The sequence below is a fragment of the Oncorhynchus clarkii genome, unplaced genomic scaffold, assembly GCF_045791955.1.
Source record: "Oncorhynchus clarkii lewisi isolate Uvic-CL-2024 unplaced genomic scaffold, UVic_Ocla_1.0 unplaced_contig_110_pilon_pilon, whole genome shotgun sequence".
Classification (NCBI taxonomy): domain Eukaryota; kingdom Metazoa; phylum Chordata; class Actinopteri; order Salmoniformes; family Salmonidae; genus Oncorhynchus; species Oncorhynchus clarkii.
The window spans coordinates 155,133-183,114 of NW_027258026.1; the positions used below are offsets into that span (position 1 = coordinate 155,133).

The 27,982-nt window shown below is 41.2% G+C and overlaps 1 protein-coding gene and 1 pseudogene across 1 annotated transcript; both read left to right on the plus strand.

Annotated features, from left to right (window-relative positions):
• Positions 1–6,310: 6,310 nt before the first annotated feature.
• On the plus strand, positions 6,311–14,706 carry LOC139394565 (zinc finger protein 180-like; annotated as a pseudogene).
• Positions 14,707–19,504: 4,798 nt separating this feature from the next.
• Positions 19,505–22,773, plus strand: LOC139394566 (zinc finger protein 3-like). Its single transcript, XM_071142662.1, has 2 exons — positions 19,505–20,152; positions 22,175–22,773. The coding sequence occupies exons 1-2, from the start codon at positions 19,747–19,749 to the stop codon at positions 22,771–22,773; spliced, it is 1,005 nt and encodes a 334-aa protein (XP_070998763.1). The 5' UTR covers positions 19,505–19,746.
• The last annotated feature ends 5,209 nt before the right edge of the window (positions 22,774–27,982 follow it).

Sequence of the window (27,982 nt, forward strand, 5' to 3'; positions counted from 1 at the left end):
ATGTCACAATGTAGAATGTTTTAACATTGTAGTAGGAGTGTTCTAATGATGTCACAATGTACAATGTTTTAACATTGTAGTAGGAGTGTTCTAATGATGTCACAATGTACAATGTTTTAACATTGTAGTAGAAGTATTTTAATGATGTCACAATGTAGAATGTTTTAACATTGTAGTAGGAGTGTTCTAATGATGTCACAATGTAGAATGTTTTAACATTGTAGTAGGAGTATCTTAATGATGTCACAATGTAGAATGTTTTAACATTGTAGTAGGAGTATCTTAATGATGTCACAATGTAGAACCCTAAACGTTTGTCCCCTGTTCTATTGATTTCAGCATGATATGGATATTAGACTCATCGGGGGAAAAATCCAGGTTCTGAATTGAAAGAGTATTATTTATTTGATTAACAAAAAAAGGAGTTGTTACCACATTGGCATCACACTATTTTAGTTTTTTAAATCATCTTATGTTTGTTGTGTAGTAAATATTTCAGTTTTTATTTCCATTGTTTTTATTCGTACATGTCTGAAATGTGCTGTATAAATAAATCTTGATATATATTTTCAAATTGCAAAACAAATTAACCCAATGACCGACTTCAACGAATCCAGTGGATTTTTTGTTGAAAAGGAAAAATGTTGAAATCAACCACATGTCAAAGGATTCAACTCCTGAAAAACTGAATCAAACAGATCAATCCCACTTTTCCAGCCTGCTGAAGGCGTGGTGGAGTGGTAAACACCACCCCCAGCTCTACCAGGGGCTTGAGGTGGTCTCCCACAGCTCTGCTTATGTCATGATCTGTGTCCTTGCCGTTCCATTTCTTGACTGCCCCTGACACACAGAAAGAAATACATTTAGTAATATTATATAAAACTCTCAAAGTAATGGATATGGAGCATCTATGGCCTCAGTTACACCTGGCACCTAAATGTGACTTCTGTCATCCGATCACTCCAAGCTGCATTAGGTTCAGATCTACTAGGATGGGCCTTTGACATAGTCTGGATGCAGTCAGGCGTTGTGTTCGGAATTTGAGTCTGGCCACTGAATATGACAGTCTGGACGCAGTCAGGCCACCATGTCAGCATAACCAATGTAAAGAGATGGGGTGAATGAGTGGCGGAAAAGTATGTTTTACACCAATATCAGTGGACAATTTGTACTAATGTAAATAAACATGGATGATGGAACATATTGCCTTTTGCTGACGTGATGAACCGCTAAGGGGACATAAATATTTACCATCTGTGACCTCTCACCTCTCTGGCTGTAGAAGTGTTCTTCCTAACCAGTCCCTCAACAGCTCTCTGACTGAGCTCCAACCTCACTGGGTCTTCAGAGGAGAGGAAGGCTGAGGAGGGATGGAAGGATGAATGGATCAATCAGTCAACAAGTCAGTAATATAAAGAGAGTGTTGATCATCTTAAATGTCCATCTCCCACCCATGGAGAGACCTTTATACTGTATCCAGGGTTGGGTAGGTTACTTTCTAAATGTAATCCGTTAGTTACTAGTTACATGTCTAAAAGTGTCATCAGTAATCTGTTAGTTACTAGTTACCTGTCTAAAAGAGTCATCAGTAACATAACTGTTGGGTTCCCCAAACTCACTAATGTAATCAGATTACTTTGAATTACTTTCTCCTTAAGAGGCACAGGTTTGTACCTCCAACAAATCTGATTTGCTAACCCTAATGCCTAACCCTAACCTTAACCATAATGCCTAAACCTTACCTTAAATAACCCTAACTTTAACAACACTGCTAACCCTAATGCCTAAACCTAACCTTAACCATACTGCTAACCCTAATGCCTAACCCTAACCTTAACCATACTGCTAACCCTAATGCCTAAACCTAACCTTAACCATACTGCTAACCCTAATGCCTAAACCTAACCTTAACCATACTGCTAACCCTAATGCCTAAACCTAACCTTAACCATACTGCTAACCCTAATGCCTAAACCTAACCTTAACCATACTGCTAACCTTAATGCCTAAACCTAACCTTAACCATACTGCTAACCCTAATGCCTAAACCTAACCTTACATTGTTGTGTTTTCGTGAATTGAATGCAAGAGTGTGCAGAGCTGTCATCAAGGGAAAATGAAAAGTCTCAAATATAAAATATATATATTTTGATTTGTTTAACACTTTTTTGGTTACTACATGATTCCATATGTGTTATTTCATAGTTTTGATGCCTTCATTATTATTCTACAATGTAGAAAACAGTAAAAATTAAGAAAAACCCTTAAATGAGTAGGTGTGTCCAAACTTTTGACTGGTACTGTATGTCTGAAAGCTATCAAATCACATTTTTACTTGCTTACTTACGAGCCCCAAACCAACAATGCAGTTTAAAAAAATACAGATAAGAATAAGAAATAAAAGTAACATGTAATTAAAGAGCAGCAGTAAAATAGAACTGTCTATGACTGGGGTGGCTGGAGTTTTTGACAATTTTTCGGGCCTTCCTCTGACACCGCCTGGTATAGAGGTCCTGGATGGCAGGAAGCTAGGCCCCAGTGATGTACTGGGCCGTTCGCACTACCCTCTGTAGTGTATTGCGGTCAGAGGCCGAGCAGTTACCATACCAGGCAGTGATGCAACCAGGATGCTCTCGATGGTGCAGCTGTAGAACCTTTTGAGGATCTGAGGACCCATGACAATTGTTTTCAGTCTCCTGAGGGGGAATAGGTTTTGTTGTGCCCTCTCCACGACTGTCTTAGTGTCTTTGTGCTTGGACCATGTTAGTTTGTTGGTGATGTGAACAATAAGGAACTTGAAGCTCTCAACCTGCTCCACTAAATCCCCGTCGATGAGAATGGGGGCGTGTTCGGTCCTGTAGTCCACAATCATCTATTTTGTCTTATCACCTTGAGGGAGAGGTTGTTGTCCAGGCACCACACGGCCAGGTCTCTGACCTCCTCCCTATAGGCTGTCTCGGGCACTATGGTGTTGAACGCTGAGCTGTAGTCAATGAATAGCATTCTCACATAGGTGTTCCTTTTGTCCAGGTGGGAAAAGGCAGTGTGGAGTGCAATAGAGATTGCAACATCTGTGGATCTGTTGGGGTGGTATGCAAATTGGAGTGGGTCTAGGGTTTCTGGGATAATGGTGTTGATGTGAGCCATGACCAGCCTTTCAAAGCACTTTATGGCTACAGACGTGAGTGCTACGGGTCGGTAGTCATTTAGGCAGGTTACCTTAGTGTTCTTGGGCACAGGAATTATGGTGGTCAGCTTAAAACTTGTTAGTATTACAGACGTGGACAGGGAGAAGTTAAAAATGTCAGTGAAGACACTTGCCAGTTGGTCAGCGCATGCTCGCAGTACATGTCCTGCTGATCCGTCTGGCCCTGCGGCCTTGTGAATGTTGACTTGTTTAAAAGCCTTACTCACATCGGCTGCCGATAGCGTGATCACACAGTCTTTCAGAATAGCTGGTGCTCTCATGCATGTTTCAGTGTTATTTGCCTCGATGAGAGCATAGAAGTAGTTTAGCTCGTCTGGTAGGCTCGTGTCACTAGGCAGCTCTCGGCTGTGCTTCCCTTTGTAGTCTGTAATGGTTTGCAGGCCCTGCCACATCCGACAAGTCCTGAAGCTTAGCATCTGATTTAAGTTTCCCTGCATTAAAGTCCTTGGCTACTAGGAGCGCCACCTCTGGGTGAGCATTTTCTTGTCTGCTTATGGCGGAATACAGCTCATTCAATGCTCTTAGTGCCAGCCTCTAACTGTGGTGGTATGTAAACAGCTACAACAAATACAGATGAAAACTCTCTAGGTAGATAGTGTGGCGAGAAATAGCTCTAGACTTCCTTAGATATCGTGCACCAGCAAAAATACATAGTCCCCCACCAGATGCTGCATAGTCTTACCAGATGCTGCTGTTCTATCCTGCCGGTACAGCGTATAACCAGCTGTATGTTGATAGAATTTGTTCTTAACTGACTTGCCAGGTTAAATTAAAAAAAATACAAAATAAAATATTTTTTACACTTTCAGTCAGCTGAAAGCTTAGATGCAGCAGGTCTCACGCAAATTATAATTGATTGCCTTGAAAAACATGGTCTGGACTACAGAAATAATATTGTGGGGCAAGGCTATGACGGTGCATCCGTTGTGAGCAGGAAAGCATTCTGGTGTGTCTGCACGGATTAAAAACAGTGCAAGATTTGCAATTTATGTGCACTGTAATGCACGTTGTTTGAACGTGGTTCTTGTCGATGCTGTAAAATCAGTGCTTGAGGCAGTTCACTTTTTTTTGCTCTCCTGCAGAAGCTTTATAACTTTGTGTCAAGTGGCTTGCAGTTCAGAAAGAGTTGTATCCACAACAGCAGCCTGGGGAACTACGGAGACTTACGGATGGAAGGTGTGCATGCAGATACATGGCATGCCGTAATCTGAGGGACAGGCTTCCAGCAGTTTCTTAGAGTGATACAGGATATCACACTTGAAAATAGTGGTGATAGATCAGTGGAGGCAAGGAGCCTTCTTTCTCAGATTTACATTTCATAGGGCTTTTGGTTACCTTTTGGTTACTTTTTGGTTTCCTTTTGGTTTTCTTTTGGTTACCTTTTGGTTACCTTTTGGTTACCTTTTGGTTTCCTTTTGGTTTCCTTTTGGTTACCTTTTGGTTACCTTTTGGTTACCTTTTGGTTACCTTTTGGTTTCCTTTTGGTTTCCTTTTGGTTTCCTTTTGGTTACCTTTTGGTTACCTTTTGGTTACCTTTTGGTTACCTTTTGGTTTCCTTTTGGTTTCCTTTTGGTTACCTTTTGGTTACCTTTTTGTAAAGTGCTTGGTGACGCCAAATGTCTTTCTGACATGCTCCAATCAAGCTCTCTTGAACTAGCAAGGGCTGTGGATCTAGTAGGTGCCCTTACAGACACATTACAGGACTATAGAAGTGAGGGTTACTATGGAGAACTATGGGAAAAAGGTTGAAGACATTGCAGAGCACTGCAAAAATAAGTGTACAAACAGTGTATAAAAGACAGGCTAAAACAAGCTTGTGATTTCACAACTCATTGATGATGAGCACTGTAGGACAGAAACATAGTGACCAAAGGGATGGTGAGAGCTTCCAAAAGAGCTGTCTTTTATCAGGTGCTTGACAGTCTCACCGTTGAGCTGCAGAGGTGTTTTTCATAGAAGAATTGTGAGATAATGCAAAGGGGTCCAGTCTCTCAACCCAAAGAGGACAACATTCTTGAATGAGGAGCCTCTGTTTTGCCTTTGCTCAGACCTTTGAGTCAGATTTAGAGGACCTCAAAACACGAGGTTCATCAAAACCAAGCGGCTTCTTGATAGGAGAGAGAAAAGTGGAAGGGACAGACCGTCTCCTCTCCTTGACTTTGCTGTGTTTCTAGAACCTTCTAAAAAGGTCTCCCATTTTGACTCCAGTCCGCAGTGCTTCCTGCGAGAGAAGCTTCTCAGCTTTAAAACGGATTAAAACCCATCTTAGGACAACAATGGTTGAAGACAGGTTAAGTCAGCTCAGAATTCTCCGTGTTGAGTCAAGGAGGACACGCTCCCGTCAACATGGATGAGGTTGTGAAACATTTTGCCAGTTCTCACCAGAACCGCAGAATTGTGCTGTTTTTAAATCTACTCTGTTCATGGATCCCTCTGTTCGTGATTAAAACCTGCACTGTGTACTAGCTAGTACACTGACATTCTGAAATGATACATCCAAAGGATATCACAGATTGCCAGCGTCAGCATACGCCCTCGGTAGCACAGAGTAAATCAATATGACGTTGAAAAATAGTGTATTGTGGGTAGTTTAGAAGATATCCGGAAATAAGTTAATAAATATGTAATAACGCAAAAAAACATAACTGTTTGTACTTATAGGTAACCATATCGTGACGACAACTAGCTTACTAAGTATTTAACCACACTGTATTGTTACACTGGTGAGTAAAAACTCATGCTTCCTACACTTTAACTTGTTATCTGAAGATAAAATATACATTTTTACTCGACTGCGTTTCCACTCCAGTCAGCAGATGGCGGTCTGAGACTTTAAGGCGATGCTGTTGGTGTGACGTATAATGTAGTGGACGGAACGCTTCTTTCAACAGTAGCAACAGTTAGTCAGACACCTCCGTAGCTTGCTAGACAACATAGACGAACCGATAAAGCTTTAGATGCTTCCGTAGAGCCACTGTGTTTTAAACCCACTTCTGTTGTCTAGTTAGTTATCCAATTTAATGTCATATTTACGTTGTTGTTATTAGTCAGCTAGCTGGCTTCTTAAGTTAGCACTAGCCTAGCTATCTAACATCCCCAACCATGAGTTCACTAAGCTACTCTCTTGCTAAAGAAGAGGAGGTCTGCTGGACGGAGAAAGAAGCTCTCGTGAAAGAGGAGGAAGAAGAGGAGGCTGTTACCGTGAAAGAAGAAGAGAACTACGTTTCAGTGAAAGATGTGTTCGGAGTGAAAGATGAGGAAGATGATACAGTAAAAGAAGAGGAGGAAGAGAAAGACCAGGATGTAGGGGAGGAGGGGGAGGTGACTGTCACATCGAAAAAGGAGGAGGAAACGGGATATCTGGGCCCAGTTTCCCTAATGCATCTTAAGGCATCCAATGGTTCTAACGATGAACTTAGCAATACGATGGTTTTGAGAAACCGTTCCCTGATTAACACTAGTAAGTACTGTCTTAAAAACAGAGGCACAGTTGTTGAACTGATGTGGTGTTTGGTGTTTAAGGGACAATCTGCAATGCTACATCCGTATTGGGACTTTTAAATGATATATTTCTAGCCATTAATTCTTGAAGAATATAACACATGCTTCATGCTCTGAGTTCAACTGGTGTACCCCATCAGAACCTCTAATGTTTAGAAACAATGTAAATGAACACTGTATCGCCTCAACATGGTTAAAACTATAATGTTGATATCATGGATGGTCAGTCCTTGCATCCATAGGTCTGTCTATGAATTTGAGAGTAGTTACATTTCTCCAGCCCCATCCATCATCTAATTACCAAAACAGTGGTGGAATGACAGATTTGTTATTGTTTGAACTGCAGATTGGTTTATATATTTTTTTTTTAAAGGACAACCTAGGTTTTAAATAGCAACAAAATGGCTGCCCTTAGACTTGGTTTGGTAAACAACTGAGGGATGGGGGCTGGAGAAATGTAACCACTCTCAAATTCATAGAGAAAGTTATTGTAGCAACCTCGTCAAGAAGTTCAGACATCTTGGCATAACAGGTATAAGGTGTTGGCTTGACAGTCGCTGGACCCATGTTTGATTCTCGCTCAGTGCCTCCCCCTGAATTCACTACACTATGAATACAAGGACTGGCCATCCATAAGGTCAAAATTATAGTTTTAACCAGATTTTGAGGCTATATAGTATATTCTAGAATTCATCCATGAGGTCATAATGATAGTTTAACCAGGTGTCTAGGCTATATAGGATATTCTAGAATTCATCCATGATGTCATAATGATAGTTTAACCAGGTTTCTAGGATATATAGTATATTCTAGAATTCATCCATGATGTCATAATGATGGTTTAAACCAGATTTCGAGGATATACAGTATATTCTAGAATTCATCCATGATGTCATAACTGATGGGGAAATAGAGTTGAAACATTTGAGGCATTTATAAGTTATATTCTTCAGGGTGGCTATAAGGGCTGAGCCTGAGTGGTAGGTCGATAGGCTGTTGTAGAAGTCTTTATCCAAATCAAGGTTAGTGAAAACTGTTCTGATGTCTATAAGCTCTCTTTGGTCATAGGAAATGATGGTGGAAACATTATGTACCAAAAAAAAGTTATGATCAGTGTAATATACATATTTTTTAAAACACAAAATACCACAATTGGTCAGGAGTCCTTAAAACGTCTGCTTTCCAATGTAGCACCATTCTAGATAACATTCTAAATAACATTCTAAATACCATTATAGATAACGTTATAATAACATTCTAGATAAAATTCTAAATAACACTCTAAATAACATTCTAAATAACATTAGCATGAATTAGCCTACGTGAACAAGAAGCACAACATATTTTCAGAGATGTGTGATAATTAACTCCTCTGTAATATAGTAAAGCTTTGCAATCGTGACATTATGTACTTTCGAGGAAAATAGGCTGATTTTTCTTGACTGGTTTTTAGAAGGGATTTCGTGACTATTAGCTTAGCAACCACGTGACGCAGCAAGGTGAACCCGATTGGTCAACAGTCTGTTAGTCGTTTGAAAAGTTTTTCCTTTTAAAACATTTTTGTTTACTAGCCTGTTTAATTTGGATCCCGTGATGCGGTTAGCCTCAGTCCTGTGCTTGTGGATATTTAAATCTCTTCTGTTTGATGCGGTTTCCATCGGCTTTACGAGCTGTGCCTGCTGGAAAAGTGTGGTGTACCAGCGTTAGTCTACGTCGCATCCATCATGCCGCCCAAAGTTAAAGAAGGGTTGGAGGAATGTAGAGGACGGTGTTTAACTATGACAGGTACATGATCTTTTACATCAACACAAAAATGTCTAGAAGCATTTGTTACAGCAACAGGAAAATAGCTTCAAGAGCCTTTGTCCAAATACTGGTGGATTGAACTAACAAAAGATTGGCCGATCTGACCAGAGAGGTTTAAGACCTAAAGAACAGTTTGCAGTTCTCCCAGGGAGAGGTGGATGTCCTGAAAGAGACTTGCAGCAAGATGGCAACAAAGTCCCTGTGAGATGACATCATCACTGTCTGTGAATTATTATTATTACAGATGACTGGGGAAGCAGACTATCTAGATCACGTCCCCGTGAGATGACATCATCACTGTCTGTGAATTATTATTATTACAGATGACTGGGGAAGCAGACTATCTAGAGCACGTCCCCATGAGATGACATCATCACTGTCTGTGAATTATTATTACAGATCACTGGGGTAACAGACTATCTAGATCACGTCCCCGTGAGATGACATCATCACTGTCTGTGAATTATTATTACAGATCACTGGGGAAACAGACTATCTAGAGCGCGTGTCAAACACGAGGCCCGCAGGCCCAATCCGACCCGTGACACATTTCTATCCAACCCGCGCAATTATTTGGGTTGTCAATTCAGTTTGGTTCAGCTTCAGCTTGTAGTCCGCGATGCGCTGCACTACAAGTCCCAGCAAGCACTGCCAACGTGCTACACGCCAAACATCAGTGGATTGCCACAGACACACCCCTCTTCCCAGATCCACACACAGACCCACACACGAACCAGCCAGTGTGCTGTATCATATATACAGTTGAAGTCGGAAGTTTACATACACTTAGGTTGGAATCATTACAACTCGTTTTTCAACCACTCCATACATTTCTTGTTAACAAACTATAGTTTTGGCAAGTCTACTTCTACTTTGTGCATGACACACTACATTTTTCCAACAATTCTTTACAGACAGATTAGTTCACTTATATTCACTGTATCACAATTCCAGTGGGTCAGAAGTTTACATACACTAAGTTGACTGTGCCTTTAAACAGCTTGGAAAATTCCAGAAAATTATGTCATGCTTTAGAAGCTTATGATAGGCTAATTGACATCATTAAGACCTCAGAAAAAAATTGTGGACCTCCACAAGTCTGGTTCATCCTTGGGAGCAATTTCCAAACGCCTGAAGGTACCACGTTCATCTGTACAAATAGTACGCAAGTATAAACACAGTGGGACCACGCAACCGTCATACTGCTACGGAAAGAGAAGCGTTCTTTCTCCTAGGGATGAACATACTTTGGTGTGAAAAGTTCAAATCAATCCCAGAACAACAGCTAAGGACCTTGTGAAGATGCTGGAGGAAACAGGTACAAAAGTATCTATATCCACAGTAAAACGAGTCCTATATAAGCTAAAAGGCCACTCAGCAAGGAAGAAGCCACTGCTCCAAAACCGCCATAAAAAAAGACAGACTACGGTTTGCAACTGCACATGGGGACAAAGATTGTACTTTTTAGAGAAATGTCCTCTGGTCTGATGAAAACCAAATAGAACGGACCATCGTTATGTTTGGAGGAGAAAAGGGGAGGCTTGCAAGCCGAAGAACACCATCCCAACCGTGAAACATGGAGGTGGCAGCATTATGTTTGGAGGAGAAAGGGGGAGGCTTGCAAGCCGAAGAACACCATCCCACCTGTGAAGCACGGGGGTGGCAGCATTATGTTGTGGGGGTGCTTTGCTGCAGGAGGGACTGGTGCACTTTACAAAATAGATGGCATCATGAGGAAAGAAAATTATGTGGATATATTGAAGCAACATCTCAAGACATCAGTTAAAGCTTGGTCACAAATGGGTCTTCCAAATGGACAATGACCCCAAGCATACTTCCAAAGTTGTGGCAAAATGGTATAAGGACAACAAAGTCAAGGTATTGGAGTGGCCATCGCAAAGCCCTGACCTCAATTCCATAGAAAATTTGTGGGCAGAACTGACAAAAAGCGTGAGCGAGCAAGGAGGCCTACAAACCCGACTCAGTTACACCAGCTCTGTCAGGAGGAATGGGCCAAAATTCACCCAACCTATTGTGGAAGGCTACACGAAATGTTTGACCCAAGTGAAACAATTAAAAGGCAATGCTACCAAATACTAATTGAGTGTCTGTACACTTCTGGCCCACTGGGAATGTGATGCAAGAAATAAACCCTGAAATAAATAATTCTCTCTGCTATTATTCTGACATTTCACATTCTTAAAATAAAGTGGTGATCCTAACTGACCTAAAACAGGGAAATACATGTCAGGAATTGTGAAAAACTGAGTTTAAATGTATTTGGCTAAGGTGTATGTTAACTTTAGACTTCAAATGAATATATATATACACTATACGACTAATGTCTACCAGACCGAAAGTTTAAACATGTTGTAGGCTTAACAATGAATAACCAAAAAACTGAAAACTAAACTATTTTATTTTACATATTAAACCTGTTTTTTAGGCACCAAACAACTTCTAAATACTGTAGACTTCCATTAATTTATTAGACTGGTACCAAACTACCTTCAGACCAGTCTTGTCTGGCTTCTGGGCCTCCTAGAGCAAAACAATGTAGGTGTTGATGAGAGACTCCTCCTCCTTTCAACAGAGGGGTCATATTAGTGTTGTAGTCACCAGAGACTCCTCCTCCTTTAGGCACCAAACAACTTCTAAATACTGTAGACTTCCATTAATTTATTAGACTGGTACCAAACTACCTTCAGACCAGTCTTGTCTGGCTTCTGAGCAATCGACATTTACCAGTCAAAAGGTTGGACACACCTACTCAGTGCAGGGTTTATTATTATTATTTATTTTTACTATTTTCTCCATGTAGAGTAATAGTGAAGACATCAAAACTATGAAATAACACAAATGGAATCATGTAGTAACCAAAAAAAGTGTTAAACAAATCTAAATATATCTGAGATTCTTCAAAGTTGACACCCTTTGCCTTGATGACAGCTTTGCGCACTCTTGGCATTCTCTCAACCAGCTTCATGAGGTAACACAATGGAATGCATGTCAATTAACAGGTGTGCCTTGTTAAAAGCGAATTTGTGGAATTGATTTCCTTCTTAATGTGTTTGAGCCAATCAGTTGTGTTGTGACAAGGTAGGGGTGGTATACAGAAGATAGCCCCATTTAGTGAAAGGCCAAGTCAACATGGCAAGAACAGCTCAAATAAGCAAAGAGAAACAACATTCCATCATGATCTATGATGAAACTGGCTCTCACGAGATCCGCCACAGGAAAGGAAGACCCAGAGTTACCTCTGCTGCAGAGGATAAGTTCATTAGAGTTACCAGTCTCAGAAATTGCAGCACAAATTAATGCTTAAGAGTTCAAATAACAGACACATCTCAACATCAACTGTTCAGAGGAGACTGTGTGAATCAGGCCTTCATGGTCGAATTGCTGCAAAGAAACCACTACTAAAGGACACCAATAAGAAGAAGAGACTTGCTTGGGCCAAGAAACACTGGACATGAGACCGGTGGAAATCTGTCCTTTGGGTCCGAATTGGAGATTTTTGATTCCATTTGATTTCACTACGTGAATCAGGCCTTCATGGATGAATTTATGAAAAGAAACCACTTCTAATGGACACCAATAATAAGAAGAGACCTGCTGGGTTTAAGAGACTTGAGCAATGGACATTAGACCGGTGAAAATCTATGTTTTGGTCTGATGAGTCCAAATTTGCGATTTTTGGTTCCAATCGCTGTGTCTTTGTGAGACACAGAGTAGGTGAATGGATGATCTTCTCATGTGTAGTTACCACCGTGAAGCATGGAGGAGGAGATGTGATGGTGTGGGGGTGCTTTGCTGGTGACACTATCTGTGATTTATTTAGAATTCAAGGCACACTTTACCAGCATTCTGAAGGGATATGCCATCCCATCTGGTTTGCGCAACACAACAATGACCCAACACACCTCTTGGCTGTGTAAGGGCTATTTGACCAAGAAGGAGAGTGATGGAGTGCTGCATCAGATGACCTGGCCTCCACAATCACCCGACCTCAACCCAATTGAGATGGTTTGGGATGAGCTGGACTGCAGAGTGAAGGAAAAGCAGCCTGCAAGTGCTCAGCATATGTGGGAACTCTTTCAAGACCGTTGGAAGAGCATTCCAGGTGAAGCTGGTTGAGAGAATACCAAGAGTGTGCAAAGCTGTCGTGAAAGGCAAAGGGTGGCTACTTTGAATAATCTAAAATATAAAATCTATTTTGATTTAATACTTTTATTTACTATATGTTTCCACATGTGTTATTTCATAGTTTTGATGTCTTCTACAATGTAGAAAATAGTAAAAAAAAAAATAAATAATTAAAAAGCCCTTAAATGAGTGTGTCCAAACGTTTTACTGGTACTATATATATATTATTATATACATGGCTTAATGCATCATTACATTAGCCATTTAGCCCCAGTATGAAACTCAACTAGTCTCTCACTGTTTAACTAGAATAACATCAGTTGTGTCCTTCAAACTGTTAGACTGTTAGTCCATAATCAACTGATAAGTGGTACTTTTTTGGTGCTGTACGTGTTGGTGAGAGGGATGATATTAGAGGGTTCAGGGTATGGAGATTGGGCCATGAGAGGGTCTTGAGCTGGTGGTCCTCCATCCACACCTTGATTGACCTGGCTGTGTGACATGGAGCATAATTGTCCTGCTGGAAAAAAACAATCCTCAAGAGTTTTGGTGAACATTGTCAGAACAGAAGGAAGCAAGTTTTCTTCCAGGACGACCTTGTACGTGGCTTGATTCATGCGTCCTTCACAAAAGACAAATCTGCCCCGATTCCAGCCTTGCTGAAGCACCCCCAGATCATCACCGATCCTCCACCAAATTTCACAGTGGGTGCAAGACCTGGAGAGGCCTACAAGCCACAGTGTCTCGCACCCACTGAAATTTTGTGGAAGATTGGTGATGATCTGGGGGTGCTTCTGGAAGGCTTGAATCGGGGCAGATTTGTCTTAAGACAATTGTCAAATAAGTTTATCAAAGCATTTAAATGTCATTACAGACGTGAATTGTTGCACAACATCATGGGCATCACCTTTTTAGCTCAAATAAACAGTTTCTGATTTCTGCTGTTGTGGGCCTATAACCATCTGCCTGACTTTGTTGTTCACACAGGAGAGAGATATGACTATTGTGGATCCTCTGGGGAGCCTCAACAACATCATGAAGCTGATGAGGCAAAGAAGAGTCTCTCCACATCAGAAACCCTCAAAAAACACCAGCAGATATCCACAGAGAAGAAATCTCAACGCTGCTCTGACTGTGGGAAGACCTTTTCAAGATTATATACATTACAATCACACCAGAGAATTCACACTGGAGAGAAACCTTTCAGCTGCGATCAATGTGGGAATAGTTTTGTTACATCTGGCTGTCTGACTATACACCAGAGAACACACACAGGAGAGAAACCGTATAGCTGTGATCAATGTAAAAAGAGTTTTGTTACTTCGAGCTCTCTGACTAAACACCAGAGAACACACACAGGAGAGAAACCTTATTGCTGTAATCAATGTGGGAAAAGTTTTGTTTCATCTAGCCGTCTGACAATACACCAGAGAACACACACAGGAGAGAAATCTTATAGCTGTGATCAATGTGGGAAGAGTTTTGTTTCATCTAGCCATCTGACTATACACCAGAGAATACACACAGGAGAGAAAGCTTACCACTGCTCTGACTGTGGAAAGAGTTTTTCTATCTCAGGAAATTTTAAATCACACCAGAGAACACACACAGGAGAGAAACCTTATAGCTGTAATCAATGTGGGAAGAGTTTTGCTCAATCAAGCAACCTGATAGGACACCTGAGAATACACACTGGAGAGAAACCTCACTGCTGCTCTGAGTGTGGGAAGACCTTCTCAAAATTATATACATTACAATCACACCAGAGAATTCACACTGGAGAGAAACCTTATAGCTGCTCTGAATGTGGAAAGATATTTTCAAAATTATATACATTACTATCACACCAGAGAACACACACTGGAGAGAGGCCTCATAGCTGTAAGCAATGTGGGAAGAGTTTTATTCGCTCAAGCTGCCTGATGGTACATCTGAAAAAACACACAGGAGAAAAATAATTTAGCTGTGATCAATGTGGGAAGAGATACTCTGATAAAAGATCTCTGATTAAACATCAGAAAATACATGAAGGAGTTGTTTCATGATTTCAATGAAATAATGTCACAATGTAGAATGTTTGTAACGTTGTGGAAGGCGTATTTTAATTAATAATGTGACAATGTAGAACCCTAATATTTTGCCCCTGTTCTATTGATTTCAGTGTGATGTGGATATTAGCCTCATCAGGGGAATCCAGGTTCTGAAATGAAAGAGTACTATTTATATGATTAACAAGAACTTGTTGCGTTACACTTACCTCGTTGGCGACCCACTTGAATCAAAATGCAACACTTCAAAATGTAGCGAGCTGTCTTCTACATGTTGTCCTCTAAACAGTGATGTACACATTATTCCTAGATTCCGTGTGTTTTTTGAGCTGTTAGTTTTATCAGGTCGTGCAACCTCATCTCCCCCTCTTGTGCAATTGATTTCAACGTGATATTGATGTGAGTGATGCTAAATATGTGTACTGTTTCTCTTCGTTTTGGGGACCCCGAAATTTCAACACGTCACTCCAAAATGTAGCTGACTGTCTTCTGCAGGTTGTCCTCTAACCTGTGAGGTAAAATATGTCTCCCATTTCCATGTTTTTTTTGTTAGTTTCAACAGCACCTACAACCTGATTTCCCCCTTAATCGATATCAGTGATTTATTGCCAGTTGTCAAAACAAGTGTTTTAGTTTTTTATTTTTTTATTAATTTATTCAACCTTTATTTAACTTTGCAGGTCATTTAAGAACAAATGTTTATTTTCAATGACGGCCTAGGAACAGTGGGTTAACTGATTTGTACTTTGTCAGCTGTATTTCTGTTTGTAAATATGCTAATTGTCTTTATCCCACTACTGAAGAAGCATGAATCAAATCACCTCATATTTCAAACATTCAGCCTGACAAAAGATACATGTTTTATTATTCCATGCCTCACCATTAAGTTCTCCAATACATATTGGAGATCATTTGGTTTTACATTTGGTTTTGATCATAATGTCAATGTAATGTAACATGTGACATAGTAATCACAATTATTTATGCAACCAACTGACTATTTCTTGGTACAATATATTTTGGACGGCATATCTATCGTATCCTATTCTTACTCAAATGAAATCAAATGTATTTATAAAGCCCTTCTTACATCAGCTGATATCTCAAAGTGCTGTACAGAAACCCAGCCTAAAACCCCAAACAGCAAGCAATGCAGGTGTAGAAGCACGGTGGCTAGGAGAAACTCCCTAGAAAGGCCAGAACCTAGGAAGAAACCTAGAGAGGAACCAGGCTATGAGGGGTGGCCAGTCCTCTTCTGGCTGTGCCGGGTGGATTTTTATAACAGAACATGGCCAAAGATGTTCAAATGTTCATTAATTTCAACCTGAAAGGATGTCAGTCCTGTCTGGTCTTACTATTTTATTCAATGCCATTTTCTTAGAATGCTCATTAGTCTTTCAGGTTTTATTATGTTTGTGTTTTTTATTAGTATTTTCCTGTGAAGTCATTACATTCATGTCTGAAATGTGCTGTATAAATAAAACATGATTTGATTGAAACATATTAACCAATTCAGTGCCGGGGTAGTGCGGGCGGCAGCAAAACTCAGCAAAAAAAGAAACGTCCTCTCACTGTCAACTGCGTTTATTTTCAGCAAACTTAACATGTGTAAATGTTTGTATGAACATAACAAGATTCAACAACTGAACAAGTTCCACAGAAATGTGACTAACAGAAAATGCAATAATGTGTCCCTGAAAAAAGGGGGTCAAAATCAAAAGTCACAGTCAGTATCCGGTGTGGCCACCAGCTGCATTAAGTACTGCAGTGCATCTCCTCTTCATGGACTGCACCATATTTGCCAGTTCTTGCTGTGAGATGTTACCCCACTCTTCCACCAAGGCACCTGCAAGTTCCCTGACATTTCTGGGGGGGAATGGCCCTAGCCCTCACCCTCCGATCCCTCCAACAGGTCCCAGACGTGCTCAATGGGATTGAGATCCGGGCTCTTCTCTGGCCATGGCAGAACACTGACATTCCTGTCTTGCAGGAAATCACACACAGAATGAGCAGTATGGCTGGGGGCATTGTCATGCTGGAGGGTCATGTCAGGATGAGCCTGCAGGAAGGGTACCACATGAGGGAGGAGGATCCTGTCAGTCCTGTCTGGTCCAGCGACGGTGGGTTTGTGCCCATAGGCGACGTAGTTGCAGGTGATGTCTGGTGAGGACCTGCCTTACAACAGGCCTGCAGGCCCTCTGTCTAGCCTTTCTCAGCCTGTTGCGGACAGTCTGAGCACTGTTAGAGGGATGGTGCGTTCCTGGTGTAACTCGGGCAGTTGTTGTTGCCATCCTGTACTTGGAATGTATCCTGCCGAGAGTAAGGACACCATATTGGAGTGATCCAATAGCTCACATAACCATGGTTACATAAGTAATCATCGTTGGTAGTTTACAGAAATGGCAGAAGACATGGCAAACGACCCAGCAGCAGTAATGGAGTAATGGAGTCCGGGCCAAGAGGAGAACCTCAGATTTTCCTACATCACAGTAGAGAGAACAAAGGGAGTTAAAGTGATTCAAACGACCTGACCCAGCAGCAGTAATAGACTCCGGGCCAAGAGGAGAGAGTGAACCTCTGTTCACTCTACTGTGTGTAGGGAAATCTAAGGGAGTTAACAGTGATTCAAACGGCCTGACCCAGCAGCAGTAATAGACTCCGGGCCAAGAGGAGAGAGTGAACCTCTGTTCTCTCTACTGTGTGTAGGGAAATCTAAGGGAGTTAACAGTGATTCAAAACCGACCCATAATTAGCCTTTATTCTGCTGAGACGGTAAGACATAACCTTTGTCACGATGCTGGCCTGGGGGTAGGTTTATGACAGTCATAAATACCTCTCCCCCCTTTTTCCTCTCTCTACCCAACTGATGTGACATTTGAAAATCCCTTGGTTAACATAGAGATTCTGGGAACATCAGAAGGTGGGGGGAAATTAAACATATTTTGGTAATACAATCAGTTGGTACTTAAGGAATATTAAGCCATCTGAGACATTCTCATCAATGATAAGGTGACATAACTTGTACAGTGGAAAGTCTACACATTATAGTATCAGATTCACATGGAATTGTTGTGCAATTTAAATGTTTGAATATGAAATTATTTGTGAGGGGATGAAATGTGATTTTAGCTTCTAAAATGTGAGAATTGGGTTTTCATGAGTGAATTAGGCCCGACTCAGTGTCCCGCCCACGTGAAGAGACATTGGTTATAAACTATGAGACACGCCCTCCTAACCCTTCCTATATAAAGCCTTGACGACAATATAACCTCCTGTTCCGGGTACATTACGATGACGATCCGATGTCCAGAAGGGTTCAGATAATAACTACAGAATGAAGCCAACCTCAGCGTGAGCTTTGGTTGCGAATGGTATGAACTTTGAACTCTTATTCGCTACAGAAGTGATACCTCCTAGCCGTTGAGTTAGTAACAGCAGCTGCAAACGTGGGCTAGGAAAGAACAGACAGAGTAACCTGTCTACCACACAACGACGTTACTACAACGTATCCAATTTACCACCAGAGACATTCTTCCGAGGATAGGAAGATCTCTGTTGGCCAACACGAACAGCATCTACGACCAACCTAACGAAGCGCCGCTCAGAGAAAATATTTATTGCATTTTCCTTTTCCAAATGGGCGGTAATTTAGAATGCATAAGATTCTGTATTTACGATAGAGTAGCTGCCTACGGCCCAATAGAGACATCGCTTCTCCCTTTGTTCTTCAGTCTTCCCGCTCTTTCACTCAAACCCAGCCCCCTTTTCTTTGTGTAACCAGCTGTCATATCTGTTCCGCCCGCTAGGGACATTTTCCTTTATGACATAATTTGTAATCAAGGTATGATTAATTCTGTGTATATGTAATTCTGTGTGATTAGTTAGGTATTTAGTAAATAAATAATTAAACCCAATTTTGTATTGCTGATTCAACTTGTTAGCCAGGGTTCATGAAGATAACCAAGAATTTACAACTTTCAGATGAGACTGAATTAAGGTGACGATTAATATTGACTGCTATTGATGTAAAATATTACTAGGTCTTTAAGAGTTTATTCGGAAGATAACAGCTCTATAAATATTATTTCGTGGTGCCCGACTCTCTAGTTAATTACATTTACATGATTAGCTCAATCAGCTAATATTAATTACAGAGAAAGGATTTTATAGAATAGCGTGTCATATCACTTAATCCGACATAGCCAAAGACACGACACTTAGTTAGATAATATATCTGACTAGGTATAAAGTGTAATGTTCCTTTAGTTGTAGATATGTATGCAAGTGCTATATTTTTGATGACTTGTTTTGATTGTGTTACAGCCGTGCATAGTTCATATTAGCTAACTAGCTAGCTAGCTTGTTAACTAACTGCAACATTGGACTGTTTTATGTGAATGTACATTGTGGCTTCACTAGTTAATCGTAACTATCTAATTCATGTGTATAAAATGACTTGACCTTGTGTTATATTTCTGTTTGTGCTCTGAAAACCACGCTGATTTTGACTAACTACTTCAGTTCCAGTGTACTGCCACAGAATAGACGAAAAGCTCAGTTCAGATGTCATTTTTCACCCCATCCATTGTATAAGACTGGTTGTGTTGTTGATACGGTATATTATTTAATAGTTGAGAATTTAAATAAAAAAATTCCTCAACTGCTTTATCCACTCCAGACAGCAGATGGCGATATGTGTATTTCAGGCCATGCTGCTACTGTGACGTATAATCTAGTGGACGGAACGCTTCTTCAACAACTGCAGCCACCTCGGTAGCTCGCTGGACAACAACGTCGGAACATTCAAGTTCTTTGGGACAATTTCGTTGTTTATATGCCGCTATGTTTTGAAAACACTTCTATGCCTAAAAAGAACACACTCAGTTACCCCATTTAATGTCATATTGACGTTGTTATTCAGCTAGCTGGCTATTTAAGTTAGCACTAGTCTAGTCGCTAATGCTAACTAGCTAGCTAACATCCCCGACCATTAGTTCACGAAGCTACTCCCCCCCTGCTAAAGAGGAGGTCTGTTGGATGGAGAAAGGAACTCTCTTAAAAGAGGAGGGAGAGGAGGCTGTACCAGTGAAAGAAAAAGAGGAAGAAGCTTACAGAGTGAAAGAAGAAGAGGATGATGTTACTGTGAAAGAAGAGGAGGATGGAGTTTTGGGGGTTGAAGAGGGGGAGATGCCTGTCGCAGTGAAAGAAGAGGAAGACTGTTTTGGCGTGACGGAGATGCCTGTCGCAGTGAAAGAAGAGGAAGACTGTTTTGGCGTGATGGAGATGACTGTCGCAGTGAAAGAAGAGGAAGACTGTTTTGGCGTGACGGAGATGACTGTCGCAGTGAAAGAAGAGGAAGACTGTTTTGGCGTGACGGAGATGACGGTCACATTGGAAGAAGAGGAAGAGCAGGCTGGAGATCTGATGAACACCGGTACATACAGTAAGTACCATGTTAAACAGCGGTGTTTTTTGTTGTTGTAGCGCTCCTGTCAATATTTAGTAAGGACGCGCAACCATAGAATTACAATGCTGCACCAACCAACCAAAACTATGAATCAATTTTAGCAGCACCCAATCACATCAGACCTTATACCTTCCATTCCGTCCAGCCCTGGACTAAACTAGCTAGTCATTCCACATGAAGGAAAGCTTCCACTCAACATTCCATAGCAGTCTGAGATGTAGCTACACATTTTTTTGTGTGTAATAAGTCAAGGGATGTGAATACTTTCTGAAGGCATTGTATGTAGTTTCAGCGAGTCATTATCAACTGGGCAGACAACGGTTGTAAATTATTTAGCATAGGCCCTTAGTGGAGCAGCGGTCTAAGGCATTGCAGTGCTTGAGGCATCACTAGAGCCCCGGGTTCGATCCCAGACTGTGTCACCGGGAGACCCATGACGACGACGCACAATTGGCCCGGCGTCGTCCGGGTTAGGGGAGAGTTTGGCCAGCCAGGATTTTCTTGTCCCATGGTGCTCTAGCGACTCCTTGTGGTGGACCCGGGTGCCTGCATGCTGACTCTGGTCGCCAGTTGAACGGTGTTTTACCTCCGACACATTGGTGCAGCTGCATTCCGGGTTAAGCGGCTTTGGCAGGGTCGTGTTTCGGAGGACGCGTGGCTCTCGAACTTTAGCTTCTCCCGAGTCCGTACGGGAGTTGCAGCGATGGGACAAGACTGTAACTACCAATTGGATATCACAAAATTGGGGAGAAAAATGTGTAAAAAGTACAACAAACAAACAATAATAATAATATTCCTCATCCCCAAATGTATTATAATTATTTTATAAATCCTGAACCAACACAATTGCGCTTGACACCCCAACCCCTCCCCTGACTTTGTTGATAGCTACTTTATCGAGGAAAAGTGTACTTCGAATACTTGTGATATGTGGTAGTCCCACCTAGCTATGAATGCACTAACTGTAAGTGGCTCTGGATAAGAGAGTCTGCTAAATGACTCACTAATGTAGTGGCTCTGGATCAGAGAGTCTGCTAAATGACTCACTACTGTAGTGGCTCTGGATAAGAGTGTCTGCTAAATGACTCACTACTGTAGTGGCTCTGGATAAGAGAGTCTGCTAAATGGCTCACTACTGTAGTGTCTCGGGATAAGAGTGTCTGCTAAATGGCTCACTACTGTAGTTTCTCTGGATAAGAGAGTCTGCTAAATGACTCACTACTGTAGTGTCTCTGGATAAGAGTGTCTGCTAAATGGCTCACTACTGTAGTGGCTCTGGATCAGAGAGTCTGCTAAATGACTCACTACTGTAGTGTCTCTGGATAAGAGTGTCTGCTAAATGACCCACTACTGTAGTTTCTCTGGATAAGAGTGTCTGCTAAATGACCCACTACTGTAGTTTCTCTGGATAAGAGAGTCTGCTAAATGACCCACTACTGTAGTTTCTCTGGATAAGAGAGTCTGCTAAATGACTTACTACTGTAGTGTCTCTGGATAAGAGTGTCTGCTAAATGACTCACTACTGTAGTGGCTCTGGATAAGAGAGTCTGCTAAATGACTCACTACTGTAGTGGCTCTGGATAAGAGAGTCTGCTAAATGGCTCACTACTGTAGTGTCTCTGGATAAGAGTGTCTGCTAAATGACTCACTACTGTAGTGGCTCTGGATAAGAGAGTCTGCTAAATGGCTCACTACTGTAGTGGCTCTGGATCAGAGAGTCTGCTAAATGACTCACTACTGTAGTGGCTCTGGATAAGAGTGTCTGCTAAATCACTCAAATGTAAATGTCAAATTGACTGGATGTCCTTTGGATGGTGGACCATTCTTGATACACAGGTGAAACTGTTGAGCATGAAAAACCCAGCACCGTTGCAGTTCTGGCCTCAGGTTATTGAGGGGCCCAGTCTAAATTAAACCTCATAGGAAGACAGTTTTATGATGTGGCGATTTCATTTAGGTCTTTGTTTAGTATTTAACTAAATGCTCTGTCTTTGGCAGGAGAGAGACCAGACTCTCACTCTGACAGCGAGAAGAGTCCTTTAGGGGAACCAGAGCCAGAGACGTCCAAACCAGCAAGACCACACCACTGCTCCCACTGTGGAAAGAGTTTTACTAATTCACGGAACCTAAAAGAGCATGAGAGGATACACACAGGAGAAAATGCTTTTCAATGCTCCCAGTGTGAAAAGAGTTTTAAAGAGTTAGAGAACCTGAAAATACACAAGAGAACGCACTCTGAAGAGAAGCCTTACCACTGCTCCCAATGTGGAATGACATTTAGGTGGTTACAAGGCCTGAAAAGGCATGAGAGAATACACACAGGAGAAAAGCCCTACCGCTGTTCCCACTGTGAAAATAGTTTTAGGTGGTTAGAAGGCCTGAAAAGGCATGAGAGAATACACACAGGAGAAAATCCCTACCAATGCTCACAATGTGGAAGGAGTTTTACTCAGTTAGCGAGCCTGAAATCACATCAGAGGATACATACACAGGAGAAGACATACCACTGCTCTAATTGTGGAAAGACATTTTCCCGGGCAGAGGACCTGAAATCACATGAGAGAATAGAGAGGCTGTGTTCTGACTTATGTTTTTGACCTGAGAATTTGTGTTTTATGTTCATGCCAAATTAAATCATATTGTTTAAATTAAATAATTCTAAAAAATAGGCCTGTTTTTTCATCTCGAGACATGATCATGTCTAAAATCAGATTAAATATTTGTAGATGTGTATTTTGTTTTCTTTGAGCTTTGATTAATTTGATACAATATAAACCCTCTGTTGTTCATTATATTATTTGGATATTGCTAAATGTAAATTATATAAGTAGGTACATAGCCTTGCACATGGCATATCTTGTCCAAAATGACTCATAGTAGCAGGAGCCTATTTCCTGTTTCTGTAGTGAGGAAGCTTGATGTAGAGTGCTTCCCCTGGACAGGACTCTAGTCTATACAGTACCACAGTATAGTAACAGGACTCTAGTCTATACAGTACCACAGTATAGTAACAGGAGTCTAGTCTATACAGTACCACAGTACAGTAACAGGACTCTAGTCTATACAGTACCACAGTACAGTAACAGGACTCTAGTCTATACAGTACCACAGTACAGTAACAGGACTCTAGTCTATACAGTACCACAGTATAGTAACAGGACTCTAGTCTATACAGTACCACAGTGTAGTAACAGGACTCTAGTCTATACAGTACCACAGTACAGTAACAGGACTCTAGTCTATCCAGTACCACAGTATAGTAACAGGAGTCTTTCTCCTGGTTGTTTGAGGCAGCTTGATGTACATTACCAGGCAAAAGTTTTAGAACACCTACTCATTCAAGGGTTTTTCTTTATTTTTACTATTTTCTACATTCTTGAATATTAGTGAAGACATCAAAACTATGAAATAACACATATGGAATCATGTAGTAAGCAAAAACGTGCTGAACAAATCAAAATATGTTATATTTTGGATTCTTCAAAGTAGACGCCCATTGCATTGCCCTCATGCGGCGATGTTTGCAAACACGGCAAGGTGTTTTACACATCTACATAAAGATGACTTGCGTTTGCGTCACAAATCACCTAGCAACCGCACCAGGCGCCATGTTGGAACACCAGTCAGCCCGTTAGAAGTCCTCCCATCACGACTGGCTGCGTTTAGACTATCGCCGGAAAACTTCGGGAAGACTGCCCATTATTTCATTTTTTTTGTAAGGACCCCAGAGAACGGAGGCAGTGGGAGAACCTATTCAAGTAAGTAAATATATTATGGAAAATGTTAGCCTGCATACAAAATTCCTATAGCTTACTCAAATGAGCTGCTGGCGTATTGTTCACTAGTGTTCTAGTGTTCTGACAAACGGAGGGAAAAACAAACAAACGGAGAACTAGTCAAAAAGCTCAAACCAAGTTTATTTACCCACTGGGTCAAACAGCTGTTTACACAGAGGCACATAGAATTACACTCTTCTTCCAGCTGGACCTTTGGCCTCTTTGCACCTCTGGACAGCCAATTACATCTCTGTTGCTAGGCAGGAACTTAAGTGGTGACTGTTCCTTCACATTTCATCTGACCTCGGCCCACATTCCTCACCTCTGGACAGACCAATTACATCTCTGTTGCTAGGCAGGAACTTAAGTGGTGACTGTTCCTTCTCACTTCGTCTGACCTCGGCCCACATTCCTCACCCTAATCCACGGCTATACAACCGTATCAGTGACTGAAACAATGACCGTTGTCCTTCTCCTCTCCATAGGATACATGAGATTTGACATGACTGAAAAATAGAGGTTGACCGATTTATGATTTTTCAATGTCGCTACCGATTATTGGAGGAACAAAAAAAGCCGATACCGATTAAATCGGTCAATTTCTTTTATTTTATATATATTATATTTGTAATAATGACACGTAAAATCAATTTGGTCTCAAATAAATAATGAAAAATGTTCAATTTGGTTTAAATAATGTAAAAACACAGTGTTGGAGAAGAATGTAAAAGTGCAATATGTGCCATGTAAGAAAGCTAACGTTTAAGTTCCTTGCTCAGAACATGAGAGCATGTGATGGTTCCTTTTAACATGAGTCTTCAATATTCCCATGTAAGAAGTTTTATGTTGTAGTTATAGAAATTATGACGGGTTGACTATTTCTCTCTATACAATTTGTATTTCATATACCTTTAACTATTGGATATTCTTACAGGCACTTTAGTATTGCCAGCCTAATCTCCGGAGTTGATAGGCTTGAAGTCATAAACAGTGCTAAGAGCTGCTGGCAAACGCAGTAATGTGCTGTTTGAATGAATGCTTACGAGCCTACTGCTACCTACCACTGCTCAGTCAGACTGCTCTATCAAATCATAGACTTAATTATAATAACACACAGAAATACGAGCATTTGGTCATTAATATGGTAAAATCCGGAAACTATAATTTCGAAAACAAAACATTTATTATTTCAGTGAAATACGGAACCGTTCCGTATTTTATCGAACGGGTGGCATCCCTAAGTCTAAATATTCCTGTTACATTGCTCGACCTTCAATGTTATGTCATAATTACGTAAAATTCTGGCAAATTAATTACGGTCTTTGTTAGGAACAAATGGTCTTCACGCAGTTCGCAACGAGCCAGGCGGCCCAAACTGCTGCATATACCCTGACTCTGCTTGCACTGAACGCAAGAGAAGTAACAATTTCCCTAGTTAATATTGCCTGCTAACATAAATTTATTTTAACTAAATATGCAGGTTTAAAAATATATACTTCTGTGTATTGATTTTAAGAAAGGCATTGATGTTTATGGTTAGGTACATTTGTGCAACGATTGTGCTTTTTTCGCGAATGTGCTTTTGTTAAATCATCACCCGTTTGGCAAAATTGAAGTAGGCTGTGATTCGATTATAAATTAACAGGCACCGCATTGATTATATGCAATGCAGGACAAGCTAGTTAACCTAGTAATATCATCAACCATGTGTAGTTAACTAGTGATTATGTGAAGATTGCTAGTTTTTTTTATAAGATAAGTTTAATGCTAGCTAGCAACTTACCTTGGCTCCTTGCAGCCTCAAGTTCCTTTTGATGCTGCACTCGCGTAACAGGTGGTCAGTCTGCCGCACAGTCTCCTCGTGGAGTGCAATGTAATCGGCCATAATCTGCTTCCAAGAAGGTCGATTACCAATTGTTATGAAAACTTGAAATCGGCCTGCAAAACTTAACGAAGAACTGCAGTTACATTCAGATTAAGTAAATTGGTCCTAAATATTTCAACAAATAAAAGCTTATTTGTGACAAATCATTCCCTAAATCTTGTAATGAATAATGTGGAAATTGAGCAAGTTGAGGTGACTAAACTGCTTGGAGTAACCCTGGATTGTAAACTGTCATGGTCAAAACATGTTGATACAACAGTGATGCTTTGCCTTCTTAACAAAACTATCAACAAGGCAGGTCCAACCGGCCCTAGTTTTGTCGCACCTGGACTACTGTTCAGTTGTGTGGTCAGGTGCCACAAAAAAGGACTCAGGAAAATTGCAATTGGCTCAGAACTGGGCGGAACGGCTGGTCCTTGGATGTACACGGAGAGCTAACATTAATAATATGCATGTCAATCTCTCCTGGCTCAAAGTGGAGGAGAGATCGACTTCATCATTACTTGTATTTATGAGAGGTATTGACATGTTTAAAGCACCGAGTTGTCTGTTTGAACTACTGGCACACAGCTCAGACACCCATACATACCCCACAAGACATGCCACCAGAGGTCTCTTCACAGTTCCCAAGTCCCGAACAGACTATGGGAGGCGCACAGTACTACATAGAGCCATGACTACAAGGAACTACAGTATATTTCACATCAGGTAAGTCATGTAAGCAGTAAAATAATTTTTTTTTTTAAACCGATGAAAATACACCTTATGGAACAGTGGGGACTGTGAAAAGAGACACATGCATACACGATAACATACGCACTTTATACACAAACACGTGGATTTTGTGTTGTAGTGTAGTAGCCAGAGGGCGCACACTTAGTGTGTTGTGAAATCTGTAATGAATGTATTGTTTTTTAAAAATTGTATAACTGCCTTAATTTTTGCTGGACCCCAAGATAAGAGTCGTTTCTACCTTGGCAGAGCTAATGGGGATCCTTAATAAATACACATGGACGTGGCGGTGGAGTGGTGGCCTGAGGGAACAACACTGAATGTGTTGCGTAAGGTGTTGTGAAATGGAACTGTCTTATGTTGCTGGAACCCAGGAGCTGTTGCCTTGGTAACAACTAATAGGGTTCCGTAATAAATACAAGATGCTGATATAAGAAGGATTTTATCAAATTAATTTTGACATTGACTGTGTGTGTGTATATATGCTAATTTATCTTAGCTTAAGGACAATACCAGGTGCAAACTGCCAGCCGTCATATACAGTATGGGGTTCATGTCGTGGGCGTAGGCGTGAACCTATATACAGTAAGTAAATACCTTTGGGAAATGTTAAACGCTGTATTGTGAGCTAGCTAGCTATCTGCAGCAGGCCACTGTGTGTAGACTAATGAGCTGCTTGTTAGCTAGCTATCTGCAGCAGGCCACTGTGTGTAGGCTAATGAGCTGCTTGTTAGCTAGCTATCTGCAGCAGGCCACAGTGTGTAGGCTAATGAGCTGCTTGTTAGCTAGCTATCTGCAGCAGGCCACTGTGTGTAGGCTAATGAGCTGCTTGTTAGCTAGCTATCTGCAGCAGGCCACAGTGTGTAGGCTAATGAGCTGCTTGTTAGCTAGCTATCTGCAGCAGGCCACTGTGTGTAGGCTAATGAGCTGCTTGTTAGCTAGCTATCTGCAGCAGGCCACAGTGTGTAGGCTAATGAGCTGCTTGTTAGCTAGCTATCTGCAGCAGGCCACAGTGTATAGACTAATGAGCTGCTTGTTAGCTAGCTATCTGCAGCAGGCCACAGTGTAGACTAATGAGCTGCTTGTTAGCTAGCTATCTGCAGCAGGCCACAGTGTATAGGCTAATGAGCTGCTTGTTAGCTAGCTATCTGCAGCAGGCCACAGTGTATAGACTAATGAGCTGCTTGTTAGCTAGATATCTGCAGCAGGCCACAGTGTATAGACTAATGAGCTGCTTGTTAGCTAGCTATCTGCAGCAGGCCACAGTGTATAGACTAATGAGCTGCTTGTTAGCTAGCTATCTGCAGCAGGCCACAGTGTATAGACTAATGAGCTGCTTGTTAGCTAGCTATCTGCAGCAGGCCACAGTGTATAGACTAATGAGCTGCTTGTTAGCTAGTTATCTGCAGCAGA